General features: G+C 49.2%; 2 protein-coding genes across 12 annotated transcripts in view; both read right to left on the bottom strand.

The window, feature by feature from the left end:
• The window catches only part of MOCOS (molybdenum cofactor sulfurase), a 52,699-nt gene extending 45,789 nt beyond the window's left edge, over nucleotides 1-6,910 (bottom strand). For 10 of the 11 annotated variants that reach the window (XR_010407225.1, XR_010407224.1, XR_010407222.1 and 7 more), the window contains exons 1-2: nucleotides 6,769-6,910; nucleotides 644-733 (exon numbers count right to left, since the gene is read on the bottom strand). Coding sequence is in view for 6 of the 11 variants with exons in the window: in XM_064577738.1 (XP_064433808.1) it covers nucleotides 644-733; nucleotides 6,769-6,910 (232 nt within the window). In the remaining 5 variants the exon portion in view is untranslated. Of the gene's footprint in view, nucleotides 1-643; nucleotides 734-828; nucleotides 1,252-6,768 lie in introns of those variants that run through there. The other variant, XM_045886820.3, reaches the window with a different exon arrangement.
• Nucleotides 6,911-8,907: 1,997 nt separating this feature from the next.
• ELP2 (elongator acetyltransferase complex subunit 2) overlaps nucleotides 8,908-14,933 on the bottom strand; it is a 57,189-nt gene continuing 51,163 nt past the window's right edge. Inside the window, exons 22-23 of the mRNA XM_064577742.1 lie at nucleotides 11,491-11,595; nucleotides 8,908-9,044 (exon numbers count right to left, since the gene is read on the bottom strand). Of these exons, the coding sequence (XP_064433812.1) occupies nucleotides 9,038-9,044; nucleotides 11,491-11,595 (112 nt within the window). The 3' untranslated portion in view covers nucleotides 8,908-9,037. The remainder of the gene's footprint in view (nucleotides 9,045-11,490; nucleotides 11,596-14,933) is intronic.

Below are 14,933 nucleotides of genomic sequence, written 5' to 3' on the forward strand. Positions count from 1 at the left end.
ATAAATCTTTAAAAAAAAAAAAAAAAAAGATAGCACCGTACTCCCCATAGCAAAGTGGCTCAACAGACATTTATGGAGTGGAAGAATGGGGGCGCCTGGGTGGCGCAGTCAGTTAAGCATCCGACTCTTGGTTTCAGGTCAGGTCCTGATCTCTCAGGGTCGTGAGATCTGGCCCCACATCGGGCTCTGCACTCAGTGCAGAGTCTGCTTGAGGTTCTCTCTCTCACTCTCCCTCTGCCCCTCCCCCCTGCTTATGCTCTCTCTCAAATAAATAAATAAATCTTAAAAAAAAAATGCATGAATGTCCTTTCCACCACCCCACCCTCTGCACTGTACTATCCCACAGGGTCATCCTGCCATAAACATAGCACCTTTGTACCTCTGTGCCCTTCTGACACTGACCCGTCCTTCTAGAAGTAAACTGTGTGTCCCTGAGCTAATTTTTCCTATCCTGGCAGCGCTTGCATTATAGGGACTGACCCGAGGGCTTGCTGAACAGCCTCTCCCATGGGGCCCATTCAGCTCTGTGTGCTCAGCACAGTCCTGGTCTATTAATCTGACATTTGGTAAGCAGAGATATGTCAGCTGCATGTAGTTGGCTCCTATCAAGTACAAAAATCAGTTTTGGTGTGTTGTTCTTTACCATAAACATTTTCCATGAGATCATTAGTGAAGCTCGTAAGCTGACTCTGGGGGAACAGTGTGGCTCCTGCATGGTCAAGGTAGACAGTTCCTGAAAGAAAACAGAATAAAGCTGTGGTTATTTTTCAGACGTGTTCCACTCATTTCACCTAGAGCTTGAGCAGGAGGCACCACCAGGCTACTGACTTCTCCCAGCCTCTTGATAGGAGCTCCTTAATCCAAGTGGAGGCATGAGCAATGAAAGGTTGCACTTTCCATCTTGAATGACCTTTAGAGCCCGAGCAAGCCTTCCTGATTAGCCAGCTCTTTTGTGACCCTGGAACAACATCCCACACAGAGGAGGAGCCCAACAGACATTTGTGATTCACGACAGTAAAGCAATTTCACATTATGACTCACTTCCTCCCTGGGATTTCTTTGCCGCTTCCCTGGCAGCTGAACCCTGATTCTGATTTCCCACAGTGAATTCCATATCCCTCAACCCTAGGACAGCTCCGAGAGCTTCGGACAGTACTAGGATTGTAAATGATCTTTCTAGCCTCTCTCATCAACAGCGACAGACAAATTTAGATGAGAATGAGATACCAAGGTTTTCCCATCAGACGGTGGAGACCAGAAGGTTGGGTGACTCACCGTGTGGGTGAGGGTGCTGGAAAACAGGCCCACTGGTACATGGCTGGTAGGGGGCTACAATGATACAACTTTTTTATGGGCAGCAATTTAGCAATATCAGTCACACTTTAAAAAGCAAACCCGTGGGGCACCTGGGTGGCACAGTTGGTTAAACATCCGACTCTTGGCTTCAGCTCAGGTAATGAGCTCAGGGTCGTGGGATCGAGCCCCACATTGGGTTCCAAAATCAGCAGGGAGTCTGCTTAAGATTCTCTCTCTCCCTCTTCCGTGGTTCCTCCCCCGTGTTCTCTCTCTCTCTCTCAAATAAATAAATAAATCTTTAAAAAATAAAATAAAATAAAATAAAATAAAATAAAATAAAATAAAATAAAATAAAATAAAATAAAATAAAATGCAAACCCTCTTTGACCTAGCAATCCCTCTTCTAGGAATTCATTTATAAATACCCATGGTTTGTGAAATGGCCTGCATGTGAGGACATTTAGTGCATCATTGTCTGCAATAGCAGGAGATTGGAAATGACTTAAATATCCATGAACATGTGTTTAAAATAAAGAATTCTTGTACCTCCATGTAGTCACTTTATAAGGACTGACATGGAGCAAACTCTGAGATACACTTTTGAGAACATACAATGTGAATAGATTCATTCCTTCTTTCATTCACTTAAATTTTTGTTTGTTTTGTGCAGAATGAATTTTTTTGTTTCTTTTTTAACAGCTTTTTGAGATATAATTCTCATATCATAAAAGTCACCCTTTTAGTGGTATTTTTAGCAGATTCACAAAATTGTGCAACCATCACCACTACCTAATTTTACAACATTTTCATTCATCCCAAAAAGAGAGCCCATACCCATTACCAATCACTCCCCAACCATCCAGCCCCAGTCCCTGGCAACCACTAATCAATCTACTTTCTGTCTCCATAGATTTGCCGATTCTGGGCATATCATATAAATGGAATCATACACTACATGGCCTTTTGTGTCTGACTTCTTTCACTTAGCATAGTATTTTTCAGGTGCATCCATATTTTCATGTCATTCCTTTTTATGACTGAATAGCATTCCATTGTGTGGACGCACCACATTTTGTTTATCCATTCATCCAATGATAAACATGTGGGTTGTTTCCATTTTTTGTCTATTATAAGTGATGTTGCCATGACTACTTATGTGCAAGTTTTTGTGGGGACATCTGTTTTCTCCCATTTGGCAGGTTGTCCTTTCTTGGTGGTGTCCATTGAAGCATAAAAGTTTTTAATTTTAATCAAGTCCAATTTATCTATTTCTATTGTTACTATTGTTTATAATTTTAGTGTCATAAGAAACCATTGCCTAATCGAAGGTCCTGGTGATTATTGCTTATGCTTTCTTCTAAGAGTTCTATATTTTTAGCTCTTATATTTAGGACTTTGATCCATTTTCAGTTAATTTTTGAATACAGTGTGAGGTAGGGGTCCAGTTTCATAAATCTTTTGTGTGTGGATACCAGCTGCCCCAACACTATTTGTTGGAGACTATTCTTTCCTCTATTGAATAGTCTTGGCCTTCTGTTAAAAAGCAATTGATCATAGACATATGTGTTTATTTCTAGATTTACAATTTTACTCCATTGTTCTATGCATCTGTTCTCATACCAATACAATGCTGTCTTGATTACTGTTACTTTATATAAATTTTACTTACGTTACTTTTATGGGAAATATGAGTCCTTCAACTTTCTTCTTTTCCAAGGTTGCTTTGGCTATTATGGGTCCCTTCCATTTCTGTATGAATTTTAGGATCAATTTGTCGGTTGCTGCAAAAAGGTACCTGGGATTTTGATTGTAATGACATTCAATCTGTAGGTCAGTTTGGGGAGTATTGCCATCTTCGAATATTTAGTCTTCAAATTCATGAATACAGGATGTCTTTCTATTGATTTAGGTCTTCCTTTATGTCTTTCAATGCATTTTGTAGTTTTTGCTGTTTAAGTCTCGTACCTCCTTTGATAAATTTATTCCTATGTATTTTATTCTTTCTGATGCTTTCCTGTATTTCATTTGCATAGCTTTTCTTACTAGTGTATAGAAATCAGGTTGATGTTTGTATATTGAGCTTGTATCCTGTAACCTTGCTGAACTTGTTTTTTAGTTCTACCAGTTTTATATGTGAATTCTTTAAGGATTTTCTATATGTAAGATTGTGCTATCCACAAATAGAGATGGTTCACTTCTTCCTTTCCAATCTGGGCAACTTTTATTTCATTTTCTTGCCTAACTGTCCTGGTTAGAACCTCTAGTGCAATGCTGAATGGAAGTGGTGAGACCAGATATCCTTGTCTTCTTCCTGATCTTACGGGCAAAGCTGTCAGTCTTTCACCAGTAAGTATGATATTAGCTGTGGGGTTTTTTGTAGATAGCCTTTACCAGGTCAATTAAGTTTCCTTTTATTTCCTAGCTTCTTATATTTTTACATTATTGAGTATTTACTGTGTGCCCGGCACTGCTCTAAGTAGCGGAGACATAAGAGTAGACAAGAGAGAAGCTAGTATGAGAGTGACAGAGAAAGACCATAAACAAATAAACATAAACTATGTCACATAAGAGATGTTATGGCTCAACTGTGTAATTAAAAAAAAAAAAAACTGTACACACTCATATAAATACAGACAACAACTCAAAAGGCACACAGGACCCAAGGGGCAGGAGCTGACCCAGGGGCGGCCACCATGGCTGTGGCTGGAGTAAGAGGGGTCTCCCTAGCCATTCTTTACCCTCCCTTGGCACATTTTGAGTGCTGTGTAAATGTACTACCTAGTCCAAAAAGTTAGTTCCCGGGGAACACCACATGCCTTGGCCACGGTCTTCTGCAGGGCCAGGAAGGCTTTTGGGAGAAGCCTGCTTTGGCCTTTGGTCCAGTAATTTTGCAAAACCAGGCAGCCATGTTAGATTAGCTAGAGATGTGATCTTGGGAGGAGTCAGCTAGCATCGTGGTTAACAGTGCGGAATCCCAGTCAACCAACTTGATTGAATCCTGTTCTACCACTAGCCATTCTGGGTCCCTGTTCCTTCATCTGCAGATGGGATGGGGGTTAAAAGAGTTGGTAAACCGAGCCCAGTTTGGTGCTTGGCACACAGTAACACTTCATGAGATTTGGCTATTATTAGAAGAATCAGGCAAATGATCCCCAAACCCACTGGCATTGGGTCTTCAAGAAGGAAATTCCAGGGTCTCTTCTAGATCATGCTTCTTCAGTTCTCAGTTCCACATAGGGTGAGTGGCCATCCACTGGCACCCTGAGACTTCAAGAACCATTTGAACCACATCTGAAAATTCAATAGGCTCCCTTCACCAAGACAAGGGAATTCCCATCCCATTGCTTGGGCAAAATATTTCAGCATTTGAAGATTAAGCATGTAATTATCTAGAGCTACCCCTTAACCAGATAAACTCTCAAACCCGCACAAAAACTATGAGGGGAAGGAGGAAGGGGAAAGGAAGAGGAGGTGAAAGTTATGTTATTTTGTTTTGTTTGTTTTTCCCTGCCCCATGATATGTTCCAAGATTCCCAGCAGTGGGACGGGTGGATTTAATCCACAAAATGTCTATTTGAAGTCTTAATGTAGAGGAAATGCTAGGAACTTGCACTATAGATAGAGAGATAGACAGACAGACAGAATACAATACAGTAGATGTTAAAGGGGCTCTGAAGGCCAGCCTCAGATCCTGGCTATCACATTTAAATTTTCCATTTAAGGGAAAAGGTGCTGCCCTCTGAGGGACACACGTGAAACAAGTAGGGGCCCAGAACATACCTGTACTTTCCCAGGGGAGTGTTGAGGGGAGAGGTCAGCCAGTGATGGGTGTGAGGGACCAGAGCTGGAGGGATTAGGGGATTAAGCAGGTGTGGTGCAGAAATAATTATGGACTGCACGCTAACAGCCTCTGAGATTTGCTTCAAAAGAATGGGGAGCCTCCTTCCCTCCCTTCACACCTGTGGGTGTTCATTGTACCAGCCTACTTCTCGGGTGGAAATTTCCGAAATAATACCTGTCAGGGACGGCAGGCAGAATCGGAGGGGTGAGGTGCTCCTCCACGTGAATGTGCCACTGGGAAGAATGGGGAGGTAGTAGAGGGGACCCAGAAGGTCCCCTGTCTCCCTCCTGAGATTCCCTACTGAAGTACAGACAGGAGACACACAGAGAGGAGGCCACAGCCCTGCGAGCCCCCAAAGGGACAAAATGGTCACTACCCCAAACATGAGGGAATGACCCAGAAGAGCTGAAATCAGCTACCTGATTAATGAACCGTGAGATCGCTATTGCTGTTTTGCCACAAGCTGGGGCGCAGTCACAGTTTTTCATCTCGACACAGTAAGTACCCCTCAAATCCCGGTGCCTGCTGCCGCCACCATGCCCACTTACCTTCCGTCCCTCCCTGCTCCACCCGCAGGCCGTTCTAAGGCTCCAGAAGACCCTCACACGAGGTCCGAGGCAAGAGTGAGACCCCACCGGTGTGGGAGCCCTCCTGCCCTGCAGCAATGGCTGGGCAAGGCCACGGGGCCAGGTGGAGCTCGCTTTAAAATTTATTTATTTTTAAAAATTTTATTTATTCATTTGACAGAGAGAGAGAGACAGAACAAGCAAGGGAGCGGCAGGCAGAGGGAGAAGCAGGCTCTCCTCAGGGAGCCCGATGCGGGGCTCGACCCCCTGACACTGAGATCATGACCTGAGCCGAAGGTAGACGCTTATCGACTGAGCCACCCAGGCGCCCTTCGATTTAAAATTAACCAGCCTGTTCTGCCTTGCGGAAATCAAAGGGACGTTGTGATCCCGGTCTTCGTGTCCAATTTACAGGCTCGTCCTGTACTTAAAGCTCACACTGCACGGTTTGCGAATGCGAGTGCCCCAGCGAGCTAGAGTTCGGAGGCATTGTTCTGACTGCACGAGGGAGAAAAATGAGGCTTCGAAAATAAAAGATGCTGCGAGCTCAGCCTCCAGAGGCTGTACCTCTCGGTCCCAGCCGCGCGCGCCCCGCGAGGCGCGGTCCCAACCCGGCGCACGGGCCAGCCACGCACTGCACCCGTCCGCAGGCGAGCACCTGAACAGTCAGGGGCGCCGGACATTCCTGCATTCTGCAACCGTGGCTCCGGTCGGACCTTTAAGCCGGGGGGGTCTCGTGGCAACCGAGAGCAAAAGGAATCCCTAAGCCAGACCCGCGGAGGGCGAGGACAGGCGAGTAGGGAGCAGGTTGGCGCTGCACGACGGGCAAGTCTAAGGAGCTAGAGGAGCAAGAAATCTTGGGCTGCAGGTGGGACCTCAGGGAGCCGGGTCCACGAAGCGGACGCGTGGACACGTCCGTTCAGGTCTTTCGATCCAAAATGTATCCCAAATAAGGTGAGCTGCTCCCACCTAGCGCCACAGCTCCTTCCACGTCAGTTCCAGAACACAAGCGCCCCCGCCACGTCCTCCCTGCCCACCCCACACAGGTGGCCCGGACGGCCTCACCTGCCAGGCGGCTGAATTCCCGCTGGCGCAGCTCCCGCAGGCTGCCCGGGCCATAGCCATAGGCGAGCGGCTGCTTGCTCGACTCCCGGAACCGCGCGAAGGCCAGCAGCTCGGCACCCCGGGGCGCCGCCCCGCCGGCCATGACCCAGGGCCGCCCGCCGCGCCGTCCAGGCCGCCGGGCCGGGGGGAAATGCCGAGGCCGGCGGGCGGCGACTCCGCCCCCGCCGCACCTCCCGGTCCTCCAAGGGCACCTGGTCCGCGGCCGAGGGCGGCGCCTCTCCGGGCGGCCCCGCTTGCCAGCCGCGCTGACTCACGGAGTTTCACTTCTTTGCGGCCCTTTGCCTGGGGGCGGGGCGAGGAAATGCCCGTTTTCGTGATCTGTTTAAACTTCCCAGCGGAGCCCACGGAGATGCCGCCAAAGACCCGTGGAACACGAAAGCTCTCGTTTATCCGTGGTCCCACGAAGAGGCTGGTGGCAGAAGTAACGCCCTGCTTTTTCCTGCGAGGCATCCTGAAACTTGGCGATCCTCCCGGCCCGGCTCCCCCTGTCCCCAGCCCCGCACGGCACCCGGGACTCTCACTGTCGGCGGCGGGGCGCTTGTGGGCGTGGCGTTGGCGGGGAGACTTCTTGCTGCTCCCCACTGGGGTGTGTGCTCGGCGTGTCTGAGAATGCGGCTGAGCAAAGTGTGGAAGAGGAAAAAGGTTGGGGATCCGTGAGGTTGGTTAAAACGGTCTCCGTGGCTGCGCACCGTCGAGACGGTAGCTCGGATGCGACTCCTACGCCTTGGGCCTGCAACCTGGGTGCCGGGGTGAGAGCGGCTCTGTCCCGGGGCACCCGGGCCTCAGTCCTGGGCGGCAGGCCAAGGCCGGGTGTCGGAAGTGCGGACCGGGCGCGGGAGCGAGTGGACAGGTGCACAACGCGGGGCCCAGGTACGAGGCAGGGAGAACTCAGCTGCGATCCCAGGGTCGGGGCCCGCTTCGGAGGATGGAGTGAAAGATGACCAGGTAATGGAGGCCCAGGCGAGGTGCCTGGTGTGGAACCAAGGTAGGGGGCTTAGTGTAGAACCTAGTGTGGAGGGGGACAAAGTGCCGGGAGCCAGGTGAAGTGCCTCAGATGTGGGCCCAGTGGGGCGACCGACCCAAGGGGGGGTGGACCACTGGCTTTAGAAGCATACCGTGGCGGGAGGAGGTGGGAAGGGCGCCCATGCCACAAGCTCACCCCTGCGCCGCAGCCAAGCCTGCTGTAGCCCAGTGCGGGTGCTTCAGGCCCTCGGGATGCGTGATGATGTCCAGGCAGATCCCTGGGTCCAGACTCTGCCTGTATAAAAAGCATTCCGAGGGCTGCAGCTTGGCCCAGCTTGAGAGCCACCAGAGGGCCAGGCAGTGTTGCCCCTCCTGGCCCAGCCCCCCAGTACCAGGCTGCAGTGGGGCGGGGCGCAGGGGGTGTCTATAAGGCCCTGGCCAGAGGTTCCCCATCCTGGGGCTGCAGCTGTAAGAGCCAGTTCCCTGGGTGCCCCCATGCTCAGGTGGTCTCTGCCTGCAGGCAGGTCCGGCTCATCCTCCTCACTGCCAGATTTCCAGGTCCTTACTGGACAAGCATTCATACTTGTTCTGGAAGAAATGAATGTATTCATGAATGAATGCCTGAATTTGCTCATTGGCATCACTGACCATCCCCATCCTCTCCTGCGCACCTTCTGCCCACACTTGGAGCTAGAACCTTGGGCACTGGTGACATCTTGACCCCTCTCCACTGCACTCTCTCCTGAAATGTGACTTTTGGCAACCATAACAAGAGCAGGTATGCCCTGGGCACCTGTTCACCGTTACCTGCACTCATTCTTCCACAGTTAAATAAGCAGATCTATAGGGTGGCTCTTACGGGGGAGAAGCTAAGTCACAGAGACGTAGAGTAACTCCCTCAAGAGCACACAGCTAGAAGGTAGACAAGTCAGCTCCTGTGAAATCAACTTCCAGGTTGGTCCTCAGGGCCTCTGTGGTCCTCAGGGCCTCAGTTTCCCCATGTCTAAGTTGGGAGAGGGCTGAGAGTTGGTCCTCCCAGAGACTGTCCAGTGTGTATGCCACTCACCCCTCCTTCAGGCTCTTCTTCCCAGGGATGATCTCCTCCAGGCGAGGTTTTCAGGCATTAACTTGCAGGAATCGCCTGGAAGCCTATTAAATACAGATCCCAATTCTTTAAGTTTGGGTTGGGGCCTGAGGTTCTGTGTTTCCATGGAGCCTGGGTGATGCTGTTACTCAGGTCCTTGAACTACACCCTGAGGAATGAAAGCCTTAATTATTTCCCTAGGAATGTAAGGAGTACCTACCTCTCCTCAAGATGTTCTGTGGCCAAGTAATAAATCCCAGCTCCACCAGGGTGCTGCTTTGGGACAAGCTTGCCCATTGAATCATTTGAATGGGCCAGCTCAGTGCAGATCTCTCTTTTTTTTTAATTTTTTATTTTTAATCGTGGTAAAGTATACATAAAATTTGCCGATTTAGCCTTTTTTTTTTTTTAAGATTTTATTTATTCATCAGAGAGAGAGCACAAGCAGGGAGACAGGCAGAGGGAGAGGGAGAAGCAGACTCCTCACCCAGCTGGGAGCCTGACATGGAGCTCGATCCCAGCACCCTGGGATCATGACCTGAGCCGAAGGCAGACGCTTAACCATCTGAGCCACCCAGGGACCCCCGACTTAGCCATTTTTAAGTGTACAGTTCAGTAGTGTTAAGTATATTCACATTGTGTGCAACCAATCTCCAGAACTCTTCCCCTCTTGCAAAACTGGAACTTCCTGTCTTACAAAACTGAAACTGTTTCTGTCCACAAAACAACAACTCCCCACCCCACCCAGCAACCACCATTCTATTTTCTTTCTCTATAAATCTGGCTATATTCGTGGAATCATACAGTATTTGTCTTTTTGTGACTGGCTTATTTCACTTAGCATAATGTCCTCAAGACTCACCCATGTTGTACATGTGTCAGAATTTCCTCCCTTTTTAAGATGGAATATTCCATTGTGTGTATACACCACATTTTATGTATCCATTCATCCACTGATGGACACTTGGCTATTGTGAATAGTGCTGCTATGAACATGGGTGTACAAATACCTCTTTTGAGACTCTACTTTCAGTTCTTTTGGATATATAACCAGAAGTGGGATTGCTGGATCATGGGGTGGTTCTATTTTTAATTTTCAAGGAACTGCCATACCGCTTTCCATTAGCAGCTGCACCATTTTTCATTCCAACAGAGCACAAGGGTTCCAATTTCTCCTCATTCTCACCAATACTTATTTTGGTGTTTTTGGTTTTTTTTATAGTAGTCATTCCACTGGGTGTGGAATTCCACTGGGTGTGGAAGTGACATCTCATGGTGGTTTTAATGTGCACTTCCCTAATGATTAGTGATGTTGAGCATCTTTTCCTGTGCTTTTTGGACATGTGTATGTCTTCTTTGGAGAAATGTCTATTCAAGTCCTTTGCCCATTTTTTCAAATCAGTTGCTTTTTGGTTTTTTGTTTTTAATTGTTGAATTGTAGGAGTTCTTTATATATTCTGAATATTAACCCTTATCAGGTAATAATTAGCAATATTTTCTTCCATTCTATAGATGGCCTTTTCACTTTAATTGTATCCTTTTATGTACAGTGCAGAACTCTTGAAGATCATTAAAAATCACTGAACTACCATTCAGTCAAGAAATATCTTTGGGGTGCCTGGGTGGCTCAGTCGGTTAAGCATCTGCCTTCGGCTCAGGTCATGATCCCGGGGTCCTGGGATCAAGCCCCGCATCGGGCTCCCTGCTCAGCAGAGAGCCTGCTTCTCCCTCTCCCTCTGCTGCTTTCCCTGCTTATGCTCTCTCTCTCTAATATATAAATCTTAAAATATATACATATATCTTTAAGTTCCTGGCTCTGCCCAGGGCACCACATGCTCAGGAAGATGGGAAGAAGGATTATGCTTACGGAGCCATGTAGGGAAATGAACATCCAGCCACAAGACCATGTGGCCCGAGTGCCCCACCACTGCTCCAGGATGCAGGTGTAGAATTGCAGGGGAGAGGAGCAGAGCTACTTCCAACTAGGGAGTTCAGGGAAGGCACCCTGAAGGAGCAAGCCTTTGACCTGAGCCATAGCAATGAGCCTATGAAGGGAAGGAGAGTAGTAGGGGACGCCCAGAGGCTCAGCCTCTAATTGACACCCTCAAGTTTATTTCGCCAAGATCCCCCAGGCCTCTCCTGCCAGAAAGACTGTCAGAAATCAGACTGCACATTCTTACCCTGCCTAATGCAGAACCTCCTGCCTCCATCAGTGAAATGTCTTACACAGGTTCATCACTCAGTGGGCTCCTGGGCCCTGTGCTGTGGGCCTGCCACTGCCTTGTCTGACCCAGCCCAGCTGCCAAACCTGGGGCCTTGGAGGAGCCTGAGCCAGTCCATGCAGAGGTCCCAAGAAGCTAGCTTCTGCACCCAACATTTAGAGCTTCGTAGGGAAACAGCTCTTCAGCTCCTACTTACAGCCCTCTCTCACCTTGGAACCATGAAAAATATGTACCTACAGGCCGGATTGGGCAGACATGAGAGACAGCCCTGATTTTGCACTTAAAATCTCTCCCCCTGGGTGAGGCTTTGTCCCTGATCCAGCCTACTGAGCTTGGATGAGATCTCCCCCAAACCCCTTGCTCCCATATTTACAGACTTCTATAGGACCCTACCTCCAGGGTCCTCTGGCAATGGACTCCATTTGCAAAAAATCTCCACTATACAGAAGGCATTCATTCACGTATTCTTCAGTCACTCGGCAAAAGTTCAATGGGTACCTGTCAGAATTGAGGGCTGTAGTGGTTGAAGAAGGCAAGGTTGATTTGGGGGTAGGTTTTGGAAGTTGTAAGTCAGGCTAAGGGACTGGAATTTCATTCTGCAAATTTTTGAGCACAAAAGTGCTCCGAAGAGGTGATTTAGGTAGCTCTGTCTAATGGCCACGACCAGGCTGGATGGGGTGCTGAGAACTGGGGGTAGGAGACCAGCTACAACCTCCTGCGACCTCCAGGCTTGAGTCACTGAAGAGGAAAGTGGGCGCTGGCAGGGGCATCCCCCAGTGCTCACTGGTGAGCTGCTCCCTGCAAGCAACGTGCTCAGGCCTGGGAAGCCAGCAGGCAGTAAGACAGCCCGTGTGCCTGAGAGGCCCCCAGTGAAGGAGCTCGGCCGGCAGCTAGATCATCCCCTCCACCCTGCACAGTGCTGGAGACGGGGGCTGCCCAAGGAGGTTGAGCCTGTAAGGGAGAAAGCCCCCCCACCCGGGACTCTAAAAGTCCTGAAGAGAAGGTTAGAGGTAGGGAGGGCAGCATTCCATGCGCAAATCAGAAAATTACAGAAGCCCGACCTTCAGTGAGGCTGGGGCATCGGCTGTGGTTGTGCGGGGATAAGGGGTGGGGACAGGGAGTGACGAAAGGGAGGGGGCCCAACTCTGCAACCAGGGGGGACAGGAAGATGCCAGGGAATCCCTATAGGAGAGCGGCTGTGTCAAAGGTGGGCCTGACATCCCAGCAACACTGAGGAGAGGCGTGCAGGGAGGCTGGCCAGAAGTCCTGGCAAGGAGCAATGAGGGCCCAGATGGTACAGAAGTGATGGAATTCACTTGGGGACTGAGGGCAGACTGGCTCAGGTGACTCGGCATTGTCGGGAGTGGGTGCCTTGGTGGATGCAGGGCGGGGGCTCGGACAAACGCAGACAGTCCGGGTCAGGACACCTAAGTGGAGATTGGGGCTCAGGGCTCAGGAAGGACAGTGTCAGGGGTTGGAGACACAACTCATGGGAGAGGTTTGTGGAAAGGTCACTCCCTAGGCTCTGAAGTGTTCAGGGAGAGGCGGAGCCCCGGGCAGAGCAACATGTACGTGGTGCCGGCCTCCATGCCACTGACTGGTGAGAAGGTACAGGTGGAGAGATGGGGGGCCAGCCAGAGGAGAGCACCTTGGGGTACTGGGGCTGACAGGCCGGTCAGGACAAGGGCCAATCCGATCAGTGAATGTGCTGGCTAGGTGGTGGTGCGGTGACCTTATAGACAGTTTGGTTAGCTTGGTGGGGATGGAAGCTCCATTATAATGGTCAACTTTTTTTTGTTTTAGATTTTATTTATTAGAGAGAGAGAGAGAGAGAACGAGCAGGGGGAGCAGCAGGGGGAGAGGCAGGCTCCCCACTGAGCAGGGAGCCCAAGATGGGGCTCGATCCCAGGACCCTGGGATCATGACCTGAGCTGAAGGCAGACGCTTAACCGACTGAGCCACCCAGGCGCCCCTATAATGGTCAAGTCTTAAACAGTGAGGAAGGGTAGAAGTTTTCCTACTGGCTAACCCCCGAGGCCTCTTGATCCTGGAGGTATTTAGGGACTGAAATTACGAGGGATCAAATTTCCTGCCAAGTAGTTGGGATGAAGGGAGGGTGTTTCAGAGGCTAAATTTGGTTTGGATGGTGAATTTATTATTTCCTGCTAGAGTGAAAAGCATCCTTCTGTAACAATGAGAACCTACTAGCCGACACTCTGAAACCTGAGAAATGAGAAGAGAGTCTGCAGAGGAGAGAGACAGCATCGGAGCAGGTTTCTCTCCAGGGCCTGCCAGAGTAGAAGTTCTGGGAGAAACAACTTGAAAGCAGTGGAAAGGAGATCAGAAACCCCAGGAAGCTCCCTCCCCTACAGGGACAGGAGAGCTTTTCTGTGAATAGTAGCTAAAAGGGCAGTTTGGAATCATGAACAAGGCTCCATTATATCTAAACCCATAATGTTCAAAACAACAAAACCCCACCGGCCAGTACTAGGCAGACCACAGGAGTGACAGGGTGGGTGGACCCAGACGGGTTACTTTCCTGAGGCTGTTTTCCTGGGGTCTCAGCTTCTCCCTGTGTTCATTCAGGGGCAGGTCCGCTGGGCAAGCCCCTCGACCCCCGCCTTGGTGCCTTCTGCGTTGACACCTTCCCTCCTGCTCTTTGGCCCCTACCCCTTTATGCCACCAAGACAGGGAGAGGATCTGACACCAGTTATTCTATTTACTGACTAGTGGATTGCACTGAATCCTTCCGCCACCAGCCAGCCATCTGTGTTGTCAAATTTACTCATCCTTAAATGCAGCAAATATTTGACAATACACCGCTAGACACACACGCTGTGCTAGATGCTGTGGAGAGCTAGAAAACAAATCTGATGCCCCATGTTTAGGCTTTAGTAGGCTTGTACAGTGGGAGTTCGTTGGTTGCCTACCCAGCACCCACTGCCCCTCTGACTTTGCTTTGGAAAACCACCCCACATAGAGCAGCCATGTGGTCCTAATGGGACGACCCTGCCTCTAACTCCAGAGTAATCCATGGCTCTTGCCACATCAGATGGGCAGGCCTAAGCCACTCAGTGTGTGGGTCCCTCCCCCCACCGCCCATTATGATTAGTTCAGGATGTTTGGGTCAGAGTAAAGCTAGGGACTTAATGTTTAATTTATTCCTTTTGATATGAGCAAGGCAATCTGTAACTTCAACAGCTGCTTTCATCCATGGGGGAGGGGAGCCTTGAAAGAAAGCTGACCCCTGGAGAGGTCAGCTGAGAGTAGAGAAAGGGTCACAGTCCTTGATGAAACCTTACTTGAATTCTGTCCTACCGCTGGACTGTTTTCAGTTATGTGAGCTAGTAATTCCCTGTATCATTTTGAGGCAAACTTTCTTACCACAGAAAGAATCTAATTGACATAATGTAAGATAGATGTAAATAAAAGAGAGGGAATGAGAAATGTGATTAAAAATTATAATACTGTGGAATTTAGAGAAAGGAAAGAATACCTGAAACAAGGGGATTAATAAAGGCTCTATGGAGGTGAGCTTTATTTAACCCTAACAGTTGGTGTCTTATTATATATATCCAGACCCTGAGCTAGCATTTTTCATATGCTAGCTCATTTAGTCCTCAAAACAACCCTACAAGGTAGTTGCTTTTTACAAAATGAGACTGTTCTTTCTTCCAGAATGAAGCACCTCAATTCCCAGCTGAACATGTGGCCCCTACAATAAAAAATTTTATTTCCTTGGGACACCTGGGTGGCTAAGTCGGTTAAGCGGCTGCCTTTGGCTCAGGGCGTGATCCTGGGGTCCTGGGATCGAGTCCCACATCAGACTCCTTGCT

Source organism: Mirounga angustirostris, unplaced genomic scaffold, assembly GCF_029215605.1.
Source record: "Mirounga angustirostris isolate CCGP_5_RB_7025 unplaced genomic scaffold, mMirAng1.0.hap1 SCAF_14, whole genome shotgun sequence".
NCBI classification, from domain to species: Eukaryota; Metazoa; Chordata; class Mammalia; order Carnivora; family Phocidae; genus Mirounga; species Mirounga angustirostris.